Source organism: Pipra filicauda, unplaced genomic scaffold, assembly GCF_003945595.2.
Source record: "Pipra filicauda isolate LSUMZ 115617 unplaced genomic scaffold, ASM394559v2 scaffold111_size4109106_pilon, whole genome shotgun sequence".
In the NCBI taxonomy this organism is placed as follows: Eukaryota; Metazoa; Chordata; class Aves; order Passeriformes; family Pipridae; genus Pipra; species Pipra filicauda.
Window position 1 is genome coordinate 2,023,783 of NW_024103563.1, and position 13,642 is coordinate 2,037,424.

A 13,642-nucleotide genomic window follows, 5' to 3' on the forward strand; every position below is an offset into this window, starting at 1 on the left:
TCTGTGGGGGAAGAGGAAGGGGCTGGGAGAAGAGGATAGGAATTATGCTGAAGCCCCTGTTCCAGCAGGGACCACCACCTCAGGTACCTCCAGCTTCTTCCTCTCAGTGATAGCAAGCAATGGTTTCTGAAGGCTTGGGATAGGCAAAGTAGAAAGAAAAGACAAATGCATAATTAAACCCCACAATTATCATTAACATATGCCCTGTTAGTGGGGGAGGAGAAGAAAAGGGTCCAGCTTGTACAGATTTACATTTTTGCTGGTGAAATGACCTGCGCATAAGATGTGTTCTCGATGAGCACTGTCATGTCTTCTTTGTTCCTCATGAGCACTGTAGCACAGAGATACACATTCTAATTCTGTGATTGAGTCTAACCCACACCTTGATGTTAATGACTTCATTCATATCCTAAAACTTAGATTATAGTGTAGGTGTTCAGCATTTGAAAAACTGTTGGTTTTCCATGATGACTAACCCTACCTGAGAAGCGATTGACCAGGGAATTTCTTGAGAGCTTTTCTAAGCCCTTAAGTTTCTACAGTTGTTTCACTCACAAGACAAGCTGGCCTGACCCGTACTAACACTTTGTTTTCCTTTGCAATTAAAATGTGTCAGCTGCCATGTGAAACATGCAAGACTTTTCAGAGTTGTCAGAAGCTCAGCAGGATGACATTGAGTGTTTGCACTGCAGTTTATGACAGTCCTGAGATTAATTCCCAGATCAACCCTGTAGTTTTTTTTTAAACCAGTGAAAGATATGGACTGCTGAATAAATCCATTTTGCTCATTGGCATATGATTCTGTTCCCACGTTTTATTTCCCTGTTCCTTATTCTACAGCTCAAAACACATTTCCAAACATGCCTCTGTGCAATCCCAAAATGAGCATGTGACTGTAGATTCTTCAATCTTTAACACATTGTATCCTAGTCCAACAGCACATCTGGAAAGGGATTTGGATGCTATTTCTTTTCTTTTTAAAGCTAGAATGTACCAGTTCAGTGACCACGTGTATCTCTTTCTGCCAGTTTTTGTTGTTTTGGTCTCAGTTTATTTTAATAATCATGCTGTGCTCACCTTATTTTTTACTCTTCAGTGATCATAGCATCGGTGACCACAAGTATGACCACAATTGGCCATAAAAAGGACTGAGATCCCTGATATGACTCTTAGACAAGGGGAGTATGAAACTCACTCCCATCCCACTGAATCTGTAGCCTGCGGGAGCTTTGCAGCATGACTCTGCTCCCCTTGCCATTATAGACAGTAGCCTGTAACTGAGTGTAGCCTGCTTGGCTAAACTCTGCTGTTCAGAGATTTCCAAGGAGCTGGTCAGGAAGGCTGTTGTCAGACCCTTGCCTTAGGAAGCAGCATATGTGAGTGGTCTGCTTAATGCGAAACATATTTGAAACTTGCTGTGTTGCCAGAATTAAGATTGCAGTGAAAGAAAGATGACCTTGGTGAAGGCTCAGATAAAAGTTGACTGCTTAAGTCAATTAAAAGGTGGCCAGTTTAGATTACACAGAAGAAAGAGGCTTTTTGCAATAAGGGTTGGAAAAACACAGGAACAGGTTGCCCAGAGAGCTGGTGAATGACCAATCCCTGGAAACATTCAAGATCAGGTTGGCAGGGCTCTGAGCAACCTGATCTAGTCGAAGATGTCCCTGTTAATTGCATGGGGCTTGGACTAGATGACCTTTAAGGGTTCCTTCCAACTCAAACTATTCTATGATTCAAAGTGTACAGCACCTCTTGATTGACCACTGGGTCTGTTTTTGTGCCTGGATGTTTACAATCCATCTCTGCTTTCTCTCTGTCTGGTGAATGTAACACTCAAGTGTTGCAAGGAAGGGGACTATGGGATGTGAAGGCATCTCATGCTGAGGCAGGTGCCCTGAGGAGATGGGTCATGAGAAAGCCTGCCCTGGGCATGGCAGGTCTGCAAGATCTGTGATAAAGTCATCATCACCAGTGGTAACTGGAAAAATACCAGCACACTTCTCCTAACAACTGCTTAATCCAGGATTCAGCACTAGTTCCAGCTGTTGACAATTATACTCTCCTTGTAGCTTTGCTTAGATATGGTGTTTGTCACAACAGATCTAACCTGTTAAACAGATACTGATTTTTGCTCCAGCAAGGATGCCTGTAGTGACAGATAAAATTATTTCAGTGTACAGTGGATAATGTCCTTCAATTTGTTAAATTTGCCAACTGCTTTGGGATCCTGTGGGATGAAAGGTGTCATAGAAACGTAAAGTGCTATTAGTCATCCTAAATGATTCTGCTCCATTTTCTTAAAAAAAAAAACCAAACAACCACATATACTTCTTTCCTGCATTTTGTTCAATGTTTGGTTGGTTTCTTTAATTCTCTACATTGAACTACTACTATCAGTGTCTTAGTCTAGGATCTTGACTGTCTCATTTATCTGACCTTTGTTAGGCAGTTTTTTCCCTTACCTGCTTCTCCAGTTACTTGAGTGATCTGTTTCCAGTGAGTAATTTTAAGACGTTGATTTTCAGTGGTTATACTCAAACACACAGTGAGTTTAAGCACACGCAGTTCATAAAGCTCAGTGAGTCCAAATACTTCGGTTGTACTTGCTTGATTTACTGTATTTTCCCATGGCCTAGGATTAATTACAAACAGCTGAAACAGAAAGGCCTGATGAAGATGAAAGGCCTAATCTTGGTGTGAGTGCAGGGAAGAGAGATGTGTGAGACAGCAGTCCAGTAAGCCTCTAGCTGGAGGCTTAGTTATACCCAAATACTGTCATTCATGGAGCCAACTAAAACTGTCGATCAAACCCCTGTCAGTCTAAACAAGTCTGAAACTTGAAGAAGTTTGCTTTAGTTGGCATTTAACTTTCCCTTGGCATCCAATTCTTAGCTTTAATCAGAATATCGCACAGAAAATAGGGTTCATTTTGAGTCCAGCTCTGTGAGGTATTGTGTGTAGTGGCCTGACCTCAGAGAAGTTTAAGCTCCACCTTGCAGACATGGGAGTGAACAACAACACAAGCAAAGAAAACAACTCCTTAGAAAGACATCTGAGCAGTTTGTCAGGTCTCCAATTGTTCCCAAGAGCAGTATTTCCAGCATTTTACTTACTCCTGTAAGTAAAGGAAAAAAGGGAACCCATCTGTGGATGTTAGAGGTCTGATCATTTCACATGTGGCCTCTGTTGCCTTTAAGAAAACTTAAAGCACATTAATGATAAAATATGTTATCAGCCAAAAAATGTGAATCTACAGGGTCTGAAACTGAAAATAAAGTATAAAGTAGCTCCAAAGTTGTGTATAAATTTTCCTCATAAAGCCAATGTTTATGGAAAAAGTTGTAAGGTAAACAAAATTTTTGTGCCTCATGGTACATCTAGAACATCAATATAATATTTTTAAGGGAAATAGGAATAATCCAATGGACCACATCATTTAGATAATAGAGAGGTGCAATAAAGAAAAGAAAAAAATAAGTATATAACTGTAACAATGTCTAATGTATGTGTCATTAGGTGGATTTGAACTTGAAGCATATAAAGTAATGGAAAGAACTGAAGTTCACTTGCAAACATATCTATAGTCGGCAGATCAAAGAGACCAAGTCAACAGGTGGACCTAATCTGTGGGCAGAAATAGTTTTAAGATTCTCCTGAGAAGCTGTGACCACTGTCATATCCTAGATGAAAGGGCCATGTAAGTACCTGGAATTGTGTTTTAATTGCTGTTTCTACTCCCATCTCTACTACTGTGAACCTTTTCTTCTCAGGACAAAGCTCAGTCTCACACATGCTCTCCATATATGCCTTTTAAAAGGGGCACTGAAACCAGGTATGTAAAAAAACTGTTAATATATTGAAAAATATATATAGGCATAGAAATGTAACTGTTTTTCTGATGTCTTTCTGCCCAGGCTCTCAAAGAACATGCCTGTTATCAGATTCCTGCTCTTGCCATGGTGTTTCAGTGCTTCCAAAATGCTCAGCTTTATGAATATGACATCAACAAGTTGATGTAAGAAATTCCTGTGACCCATTCACTGCTGTGAACAGGGGATGTTTGAATGTCAAGGCATATTCTGCAAATGAAACTTTGGTAACTCCAGAATGAGTTGCTGGGAAGCATCTGTTTTATACTCTGTCCCAGTTCCTTGACAGCCCTGTAAGAAACCCAGCTATGAGTTAGGCATGTGGCTGCTCACATGTGCAGTAGGGCAGAGCCGCCCTAACCCAGCCACGGGTGTGCTCATGGGCCGTGGGGATGGAGCACAGGGCGTGCAAAGAGAAAGCCGGAGCCGGGTTTGACCAGCCAGGAGAGGCCGAGGGAAGGGGGGGTGGCGGGGGATGCCCGGCTGCTGTTTGCAGCCACCTAAAGGGGGGTTCCAGAGAAGGAAGGCAGAGCCAAGCTCCTCGCAGCAAAAGCATAAGAGGCCACGGGCGCGCGTGGCCACAAGAGAAATCACAGACGGCGCCCTCCATCCCTGGCTGCCCAGGCTGCCTGGTCGGGACTGCGGGATGCAGGTACGCAGCAGGCAGAGCCCGGGGCACTCATTGTCCAAGGATGCCCAGCCTCGGGGGTAGTACCCTCGGGGGCTCGGGATGGGCTGGGCAGAGGTACCCGGTTTGGCTGCCCTGGAAACGAATTCCTCTGGGTGTCCATCCTTTTCTTTCTTTCTTTCTTTCTTTTTTTTTTTTTTTTTTGTTTTTTTTTTAAAAAAAAGAAGAATAAATATATACATATTATTTTTTTTTTCGGTTTGGGTGAGGTTGGTTGGTTGGTTTAAAGCCATGTTTTTGCACTTGAAACAGTTGTGGTGCGGCCAGTGAGGCTGACCAACGGGATGTGTGGTTTGCTGGGGGCTCACACTGCGGTTCGATACGCTGCCGGGGCTGGCCGGCTGGCAGCCCAGGAGGGGCTTGCGAGCGGCTTTTTAAACCCTGGGATTTCAAGCGCTCCTCGGGATGAGTCGCAGCTCGGCAGCCCTGCACAGAGCGGATGTGCGGAGGGAAGGGAAATGCTTTCGGCTGAACCCAAAAAGTACGTGTCAGGAGGAAGGCAGAGAGAATGGAAGGGAGCATTTCCCTTCTTCTTTGTTTTCTAAGGAATGGTTTAAATGAATTGCTTCTCCTTTAAAAAGAAAATCTCATTGACGTGTTTTGATGTAGTGAATTTGTGTGTGTGTGTGTGTGTGTGTGTGTGTGTGTGTGTGCACGCATCTGACCCAGCTCTTCCCAAAGGGAAATGTATTTTCTTTCTGCTGTTTAGATTTTTGGAGTTTGGCTGATGGGAAAACTGGTTATAGAGAGGAGGATGTAACAGGAGGTTGCTTAAATTTGTTGAATCATCAAGCTCTAGTTGATTAAACCTTATTGTGATCTGGTCAATAATAGAAAGAAAATTTTGATGAAAAAGGAAATATTAATGAAGTTCTAAAGCAGATTTCAGAGCTGTTATGCTTTTGTGGAGCTGATTAATGTAATGCAAAGTGACCTAAATGAAGTGCTGTAGAGAGGCTTGTCAATTGTTTATACAATTAGCTAGGATTATTTGAACACATTCATAAAGAAAAGAGGATTTTCTTGTTCATTACAAATTAGTTATGATGATTTGGGCCAGAAGACTGAGACAGGTCAGCAAACTAAATATGAAGAAACTATGTACCTCTGTCCTCATATAACCCCATCCTTGTACACCCTGACCTTATACCATTACAATATTTTGTAGAGATTTTAGGATAGAAAATTTACTGCTGAAACTTTGATAACTCGCTTAGGCTTATTTTATTAGCCAGTCCAGTCCTATCATTCAAAGAATTCTACCAAGAATATCTGTTTCTCTTTCTAGTCTGGAGAGTGGAAGAGAAAAGGTTACGGGAGAAACTTCAGCTTTGGAGGGAAACTGTGGATTTTGTCTCATTGCAACAGGTCATTGTCCTGGAATAAATTGCAAAAAAGTTGGGCAAGCCTTTTATAGAGTCATTTTAAGCAATAAACAAATGGCAAGTGAACAGGAGGTTGAGCATGTAACTCATAACTCCAAATTATTTAACTGTACTGAGAGTGTTCTGGCACTGCTAAAGGTCATAACTTTTAGTTTATTTTGTCTTTTTAATCTTTATCATGATGGCACTTTGCATTATTTTTGCTGTTAAATTTTCTCTGAAGTTTCTGAGGAAATACAAGTTTTGTTCCCTGTCAGTATATAACTCACCAAATTCTGAGCTAGTTCACATCCTGCATTACTTTATCACACTATAAACTTAGCTTTGCAAAAACGCGTGTATGTGCCTTCAGAGGTTGCAAATTTCACTCCCACCCAGGATGTCCTGTATTTCCAATGATCTGGGGGGTCAATCTGCAGGGAGAAGGTGGCTGCTGAAGATGGTCTGCTTATTCCAACAGCCCTTGCCTAAGCAGAGTTGGAAGCAGAATTCGTTGCACACTCCGGACTGGGCCCACAATAGAGATATGTGTCTGCATATTGTTGCAGGTGGTTAAATGAGGCTGGTAACACTCCAGAACCACCAGAACATGATAAAGTGATGTTACTGGATGAGATGATTCTGCCTTTGGTATCAAGGTACCCAGGAATTTTTCAAAGTTATGCAAACTTAGCAAGAAACATGGAGTTACAAGACACTGAAGCTGCAATACAAGTCAAGCTCTCTGAGCCTTGAAAAGTAGGAAATCTTAGTATACAGGTGCAAGTGAATTGAAGTAGTTGTTCATAATGCAGCTGAGAGGCAACCACCAAACTGACTTGCACAAACTTATTGCACTCTACTAAAGCACTGAAGAATATGGCCTCTAGGCACCTTTTATAAATTCTGTGGAAAGGGCAGCCACTCTAGGAAATGTTGAAATAAAAAGATACTCTTCAAGCTTCACATACAGCTTTGGTGGACACCGGGACTTGAGAGCATGCTTAGCAAGTAGATAACTAAGCAGTCAGAAATGCCTGATACAGATGATAGTCACTAGCTCAAAGTGTGATGTGACACATGCAGGATGCGTGGCATGGTTCAAGGGTGCAGACTTGGGCTGCTGTGCAGCTGGATCACTGCGTACACCTCTGGGGCAGCCTGTTGCAGTTAGGTCTGAGCTTGGAGCTACCAGCTGTCCTGCTGGGAGCAGCCCAGGGAATGGTATTAGCAGCTTTGTCTGACAGCATTTGCAAAGTTGAAACATACCCTAAGCAGAAAAGCAGAGGAAATAGGGAGATGGACTTTTCTGATTCTTGCTGAGCAAATGGGCAGAACACTGTGAGAGGCTGCTGAGTTTAATGGAGAATGCAAACCAGAAGTTGAATAAAGGATGCAGACTAGAAGATTTGAATGCCAGGTGGAGATATATGCCTGATACCTTGGACTGACTGCCATCAGCACAGCTGTGCTGCCAATGAAATGACTAGGTGAAGCTAAGCCCTTGCTGACTGGATGATGAAATGGTCAGTGTCTCAATAGCTACAGGTAATCTAGAGCTAATAGAGCAATAGGAAGGAGCATGCTTTCTTTGTGCCTTGTTAACTTAGCAATGTCTGCAAAAGGACTTGAGTGAGAAGGAAATTTATTTGGGTTTTAATTATAAAAAGGACAAAGTACTTCCACTGAACTTTCTGCAACCAATAACTTTAGTGTTCGATGAGTTACTTGCTTTTTGTTGAGAATGAAAAAATATGCATGGTTTCTTATGTATCTGATTTCTTTTGCTACGATTTGTATACTGAAACTTGTACTAATATTCAAATAATGTAGTTGAGTTTACTATGATAAAGGGAAAGAGTGAGTAAGGCTTAGAAACTTGCAGTATTGAGCTCACTGCTGTAGTAAAAAGGCCCCTCCCTCCAGGCACTGGAGAGACCATTGTATCAAAGCTGAGCATTAGCTAATGAAGGTTAGCAGTGACTTCAAGAGCACCAGGGAGACCTTGGATTAATGCTGGTGCTTTGGAAAACTCTAGTGGCAGTTCTATAGGTAAGTGCCAGTCAGTTATTCCTCAAGCAGCTAATGAGGAAGGCAGTTTGTCTCTAATGCCGGAGGGCTGCTAGAACTCCTAGTATTTGGGGTCCCTCCTCCACAGCACAGGAGGTAGTAGTCTGCTGCTGGTGTCCTGGATCATGCTTCAAGACCCTTAAGTAACCCATTTGTAATAGAATTGTTTTGTTCAGAATTAATTACTGTGAAATTGCTTTGCATGCTGTTAATAGCTCAGTGTTTAGTGTTTGATCACAGGAAAACTGGCAATAAACTTTTGCTAAAGTTCAGTGCAAGTTTGCAACTAATAGTGACTATTTGTGTTCAGGGGGCTTTTACTTGTGGAGAAAACTTGAGTATCCTTCTTTCTTACCCCCACAGTTGTTGTGAGCATATTTTTCCCTCGCCCGTTTTTGCATTGAGAGACGCTCTTTAATGTGATGATTTTCTGGAGCTGGGTGGACAGAGAAAGGTCCAGTGTGAACTTAAATCTAGTATGGACATGACTTGAGACAGGTACATGGCTTTGTTAGACTTACTTTTGTTTTGTGAGATTCTCTGGTGCATATTACTTTGATGACTTGTTTATAAGCTTTTAAAAATAAAGGTTAATTTTTGCAAAATGGCACATTTCTTCTTAACCCAGAAAAAGAAGCTGCCTTGTGCTGAGATTTTCTTTTCTGGTAGTTCATCATGGTTCCAAGCTGATGTTGCAACAGCAGTATAGGATAGAAGTTGCTTCAAATCCACTGCATATCCAAAGATTATGGCAAGGGTGAGAGGAAGATGGTGTTTCCTATTACAGATATGCTAAAACTTCTGTTAGCTTTTATAAAGTCCTGAAAAGTGGTCTGCAGAATTAAAACAAGAGACCACATTAAAACAACTACATCATCCCTATTTTCAGTGTGTTATACAGAGCAGTGGAGAGGGAAAGGATGACGTTCCTTCACTGCAATAGCAAAGTTGTCTTAATGCTTCTCCAAGCCAAAGTAAAGGTAATTGCTTTTGTATGAGATATTGTTTCTTCTTTCAAGATGTGCACTGCCATGAGATAATTAAGTTTCTTGAGAGATACAGGAATTACTTTTACTATACACACCTATTCCCACCAAATGTGTCAATGCATACTTCATTAGTTCAGTGTTTTAGAAATCTGGGAGTCTTTTGATTGACGTAATTTGTCTGTAATTATGCCTATATTGCAGTTTCTTATTAGTTTGCCAGTGTTACTTCTATCTTTGAAATGTCTTCAGTACAGCAGTAGATTCTATTGATAAGTGGAGCCGCAGGTTTCACTTGTTCATTTGACATTGGTCTCTTTGTTCCTTTAGCAATGCTAAATCCACAAGGAATTCGTAAATGCTTCACCCTCCACGTGACTAGAAAAGCAATGATCTCCTTTCTAGATGAGAGTTTGTTTTACTCTTGTTTTAGAGAGTTAAGGGAAGTTGTGCTAGTGACAAATGGTTTCATTTGGCAATAAAGACTTGCCTTTTGCTGCAGAGATGGGTCATCTTGAATATATTTCACTTAATTTCTTTCTCTTCCCAGTCATCTCCTTTATCTCCATTACCTGTGCTTTATTCTGAACTATGTAGAATGTCTAGTGGGAATCTGTCAGACTAAAATTTAAGCTGTTGGACTAAACATTGTATCAGTGATCCAGTTAAATCCTCTAAAATTATTCATAAAATATTTCAAAGCAAAGTTTTCATGATGCTTACGCACCTAACAGTGCAGATAAACACTAGGGAGTATTTTCAACACTACAGGAGAAGAGTAGGTGTTTTGCCACCAGTGCAGTCAATAGGTGTGAAGTGCCTAAAACCTCTGGAAATCGTTCTATTCATGCAGGATTTAAAGCCACAGTAGGAAAGAGAGTTATAAATGAAGAGGAGCACTTAACTGCAGCCTTCCTATCCAGGAAATATGGTCTCTATAGAGATTATCAATTGAAATTAGTCTAGAGTCTGTGAGTGCAAAACACATACTTAGGTTCACTTGGCTCTGGATGTCATTCCCAGTTCCTTTTGAAAGTAAAATAAGGTAGGTAGGAAAGTTTTCAGTTTACTGAGACAGAATACCTGTCCTCAAGGTACTGAAATAATATTTCATTTCACTTATGGCTTAAACCTTTATTTTTTAACTGTATGTTTTGGAGGTTTTATTACTGGTATTATGGAATATTTTAGGTTGGAATGGTGGTTGTCAAGTCCCATCACCTGCTCCAAGCAGGGCTAACTTCAACATTTTGAAATGCTCTATGAATGAAGATTGTGCAGCCCTTCTGGGTCCCTGTTTCTGTGCTTCAGAATTTCACTGAACACTTTGCCTGCTGCAAGTTGCATGTGTTACCTCTGTTCATTCCCTGTGCACCTCCGGGAAGAGTCTGGCTCTACCTTCTGCACATCCCCACTTCCATGAACAGAGGAATATTAAACAGAAACAAACAGATATTACATGGAATAAACCTCAGCTTAGAGTGATCAGACATTTCTTTGATCTAAGCAGAAACTAAATGCTACAGCGTTTATACTAATATAAAAAATTTGCTTGAAGTTGGCAGATTGAGAATGCTCCCTTGCTGTATTCCCCATGTTCTTCCCCTAAAAGCTTCTGTTACCAGATACTATCGGGTGTAAGACACAGGAGATGGTGGGCCTCTGATCTGACTACTTCTAGCAGTTTTCCTGTTCCCAAAAGTACATGATGGAATGAAGCAAAAGGCATCAAGAAGTTTGACTGCCCTTCACCCCCACCCTATCATCCATGAGCAAAATTTCTTGTTGAAATATGGAAATTACCCTAGTTAAGAATGTCTCCGGTTTCAGGCCTTCAGTTAAGAATATTTCCTGCAGAAGAAAAATCAGTTTGTTTGTAAATAGTGAAACGTATAAAGCAAGGTGGATTCTTTGCTAAATCTGCAGTTCTTTATGCTCAACTAATAAAAATTGTAAACAAACTTTATTGTAATGTAGTTAGAGAGGGAAGTGTAATTCTACTATTATCATTTGTGCTTCCTTCATCATTCACCACACTTCTTCACAGCTGACAGAATAAATATAGAGCAGGGAATCCAGCAGGAACAAAATTACTACATTGATGAAAATTATTAGCTATACGTATTTTTAAAAAGTAGCAGTAGAAAGATTATATAGGATTAGTATAAGTTACTAACATCTTGCCTTAACTGATTTATTGAGGTGTGTTTTCGTTTTGTAATCACCCTTTGAAAAGCTAATGTCAACTGATAGGGGGTTTTTTCACAGTCCTTAAAATAAGCACATGTTTTCATGGTATGTGTTTAAAATGCAGGGCCCTCTTCTCAGAGCAATTTCCACAGATCCACAGATCTTCTGCAGCAGGTGAGTAGGTATCCCGGAGAAGCTGAACAGTGGAATGAAAAGACTACTCACATCTAGATGAGGTGCGTAAAGCTAGAGGTGGCTGGCGAAGGATTTGCTTTCAGCCATCAACAGTAAGGAAGAATTTATTTTTTTTAATAAAATATAAAAGTCTAGATGCCCAGAAGCCAGAATATATGTTCAAGCTCTTTGAAAGCTCAGAGCAGAGATCAGAAACCACTGACAGAGATGAGAATTTCAAATTGTGTTGCCAACATCTGTGGACAGAGACATTTCTTCCAGTGCCTCTGTTAAATCCAGTAACATGTGAGCATCACCCGGCAGCTGAGTTCACTGCTGCTCATCCTGAAGCCTGGGGCTGATGGAGTGGGAGAGGGTTTGATCTGGGCAGGTGATGGATGCTGTGACACTGTGTTGTCAGCAAACAGTGGCAGCTGATGAAATGGCTTTTGATGCGTGGTGGGCAGGCTGGAGCGGGAGCATCCTTGTCGGAGGAATCTGTGACTGGTGAAATGGGAACAGTGGTAGTCTGGCACCCTGGGGTGAGTAAAACAGACCATGATGAGCTACAGGAGCTCAAATGAGGCGGAGAAGGGAGAGCAGCTCAGGTGAAGAGCCCATGTTATCCCCAAGGGTTACAGTGCTAGTGAGTTCAAAACACCTTTGCCACCGAGTAGCAAACATAGAATAACAGGATTTCTTTTTTTAGGTGAACTTCGTGTGACTAATAAAGAACCGCAGTTAGCAGTAGAATACTCAGAGGGAGAAAAATAACCTATGAATTTATTACATTGAAGGAATTAACCACTATATCATGTTTTGACCACCCATGTTTTTCTCTAGCAAGCTCTAAGGCTCTAAAAATATATCTCTTGAGATTTCTGCATACTGCTTTGTTGTTGCACTGTGCTAACAGTCGTCTGTTCCCTCATGGCCAAAGAAATATGCACTGGACTGTGATAGTCCTGCTAATTTTGATGCAGTGTCAGCATTGATTAGATGTGTTCAGAGTGCTGCCTGCCTAAGCATGCATAGCTGGTGTTGTAATTTGAGGTGCACTTGGACATAGCACCAGATAAATTTGATGGTGTTTATGGCCAAGGGGACAATATGGTGAGTGTCTCAGGGGTCACATTAAGGAACTGTCTGTGCTGGCATGCATGCCTGTGAGAAATAATAAGGGAAAAAGTTGCACTGAGCCTTCAACTGAGTATTAACAGCTTCTGGTAGTGGGTTTCTATTTGCTTGTTTTTCAAAACTTCTTCAGTCATGGTTGAATTTGGTTCTTTTAGATCTCGGGCTAGAATTGGATATGTTTAAATAGAACATAAAATTTCTGTAGAGGAACATGTTGTGAAGACCTGGTTAGTGCTACCTTGTCTGGATTATGCAAGTACAACTAGTATTGAAAAAGAAATGCTCTCAGCAAACATACCTTTGGTGTCTTGCCTTAAAATTTTCAGGTCTTGAAATTAAAGTCCAATGCCTCAAGGTTTGATTATAGTAACTTGGATTCAGGAAGGGGGGAAAAAAAGTGTGCTAGTTAGTTGCCAGTGCTTCCCAAAAAAAAATAAGGCAGCGAGTAACACGGTGTTCCTCCCAGGGCTGCGTTGTGCAGGCACACTGTGTAGAATAAGTTGTAGAACTTTGAGTTAGGTGTCGTGTTTGCTAACCCCTATCCAGGCCATGCAGATAGTGCTCAAGCTGGAACATGAGCCAGGTTGTTTTCAACAGCTGTTATTTGTTCTTGGGGGTATTTTTTGGTTTTTTGTAGTCTGAGAAGCAAATGTGTCTTTTATCACTGATTTCAGTGGTGTGGCTGAAGACGTACATAGAAAGCAATGTGTCTGTGCTTTCCTGAATAGACTTTACATTTTAAGGTTCTTATAATATAAGTCTCCAGAGATAAAAATATGACTTAGACAGCTTTATAACTAGCAGACTGATATTAAAACTTAAATTACTTTCACTTTTATTGTTTTTTTCTGATTGTTGTATGATTCTCAGGTGCATGATTTTAATATAATATTTTATTAATTATAAATTATATGAGTTATTAATATCCCTTGCTTACATTGACTCAATTGTCTGAATATGTAGACATCTGAGTATGCCTACTTTGTTGAGTATCCATCTGGTTTGTTCTCATGGTATTGAGAACTTGGTCAGATTTTGATGGTTTTCTCTTTGGGGTATTTTTGAGGTTTTTCTACCATCCCCAGCCATGTGTCATTAGATTGCTTGTGAGAAGTTTAAACACAGATATCAAGGGCCTGAAAGAAAGCATCTCGTCAAAGCAGA

The 13,642-nt window shown here is 40.8% G+C and overlaps 1 protein-coding gene across 1 annotated transcript in view; it reads left to right on the plus strand.

Annotated features, from left to right (window-relative positions):
* Nucleotides 1-4,440: 4,440 nt before the first annotated feature.
* LOC113993535 (melanopsin-like) overlaps nt 4,441-13,642 on the plus strand; it is a 40,216-nt gene continuing 31,014 nt past the window's right edge. The window contains exon 1 of the mRNA XM_039382620.1: nt 4,441-4,521. Within this exon, the coding sequence (XP_039238554.1) occupies nt 4,516-4,521 (6 nt within the window). The 5' untranslated portion in view covers nt 4,441-4,515. The remainder of the gene's footprint in view (nt 4,522-13,642) is intronic.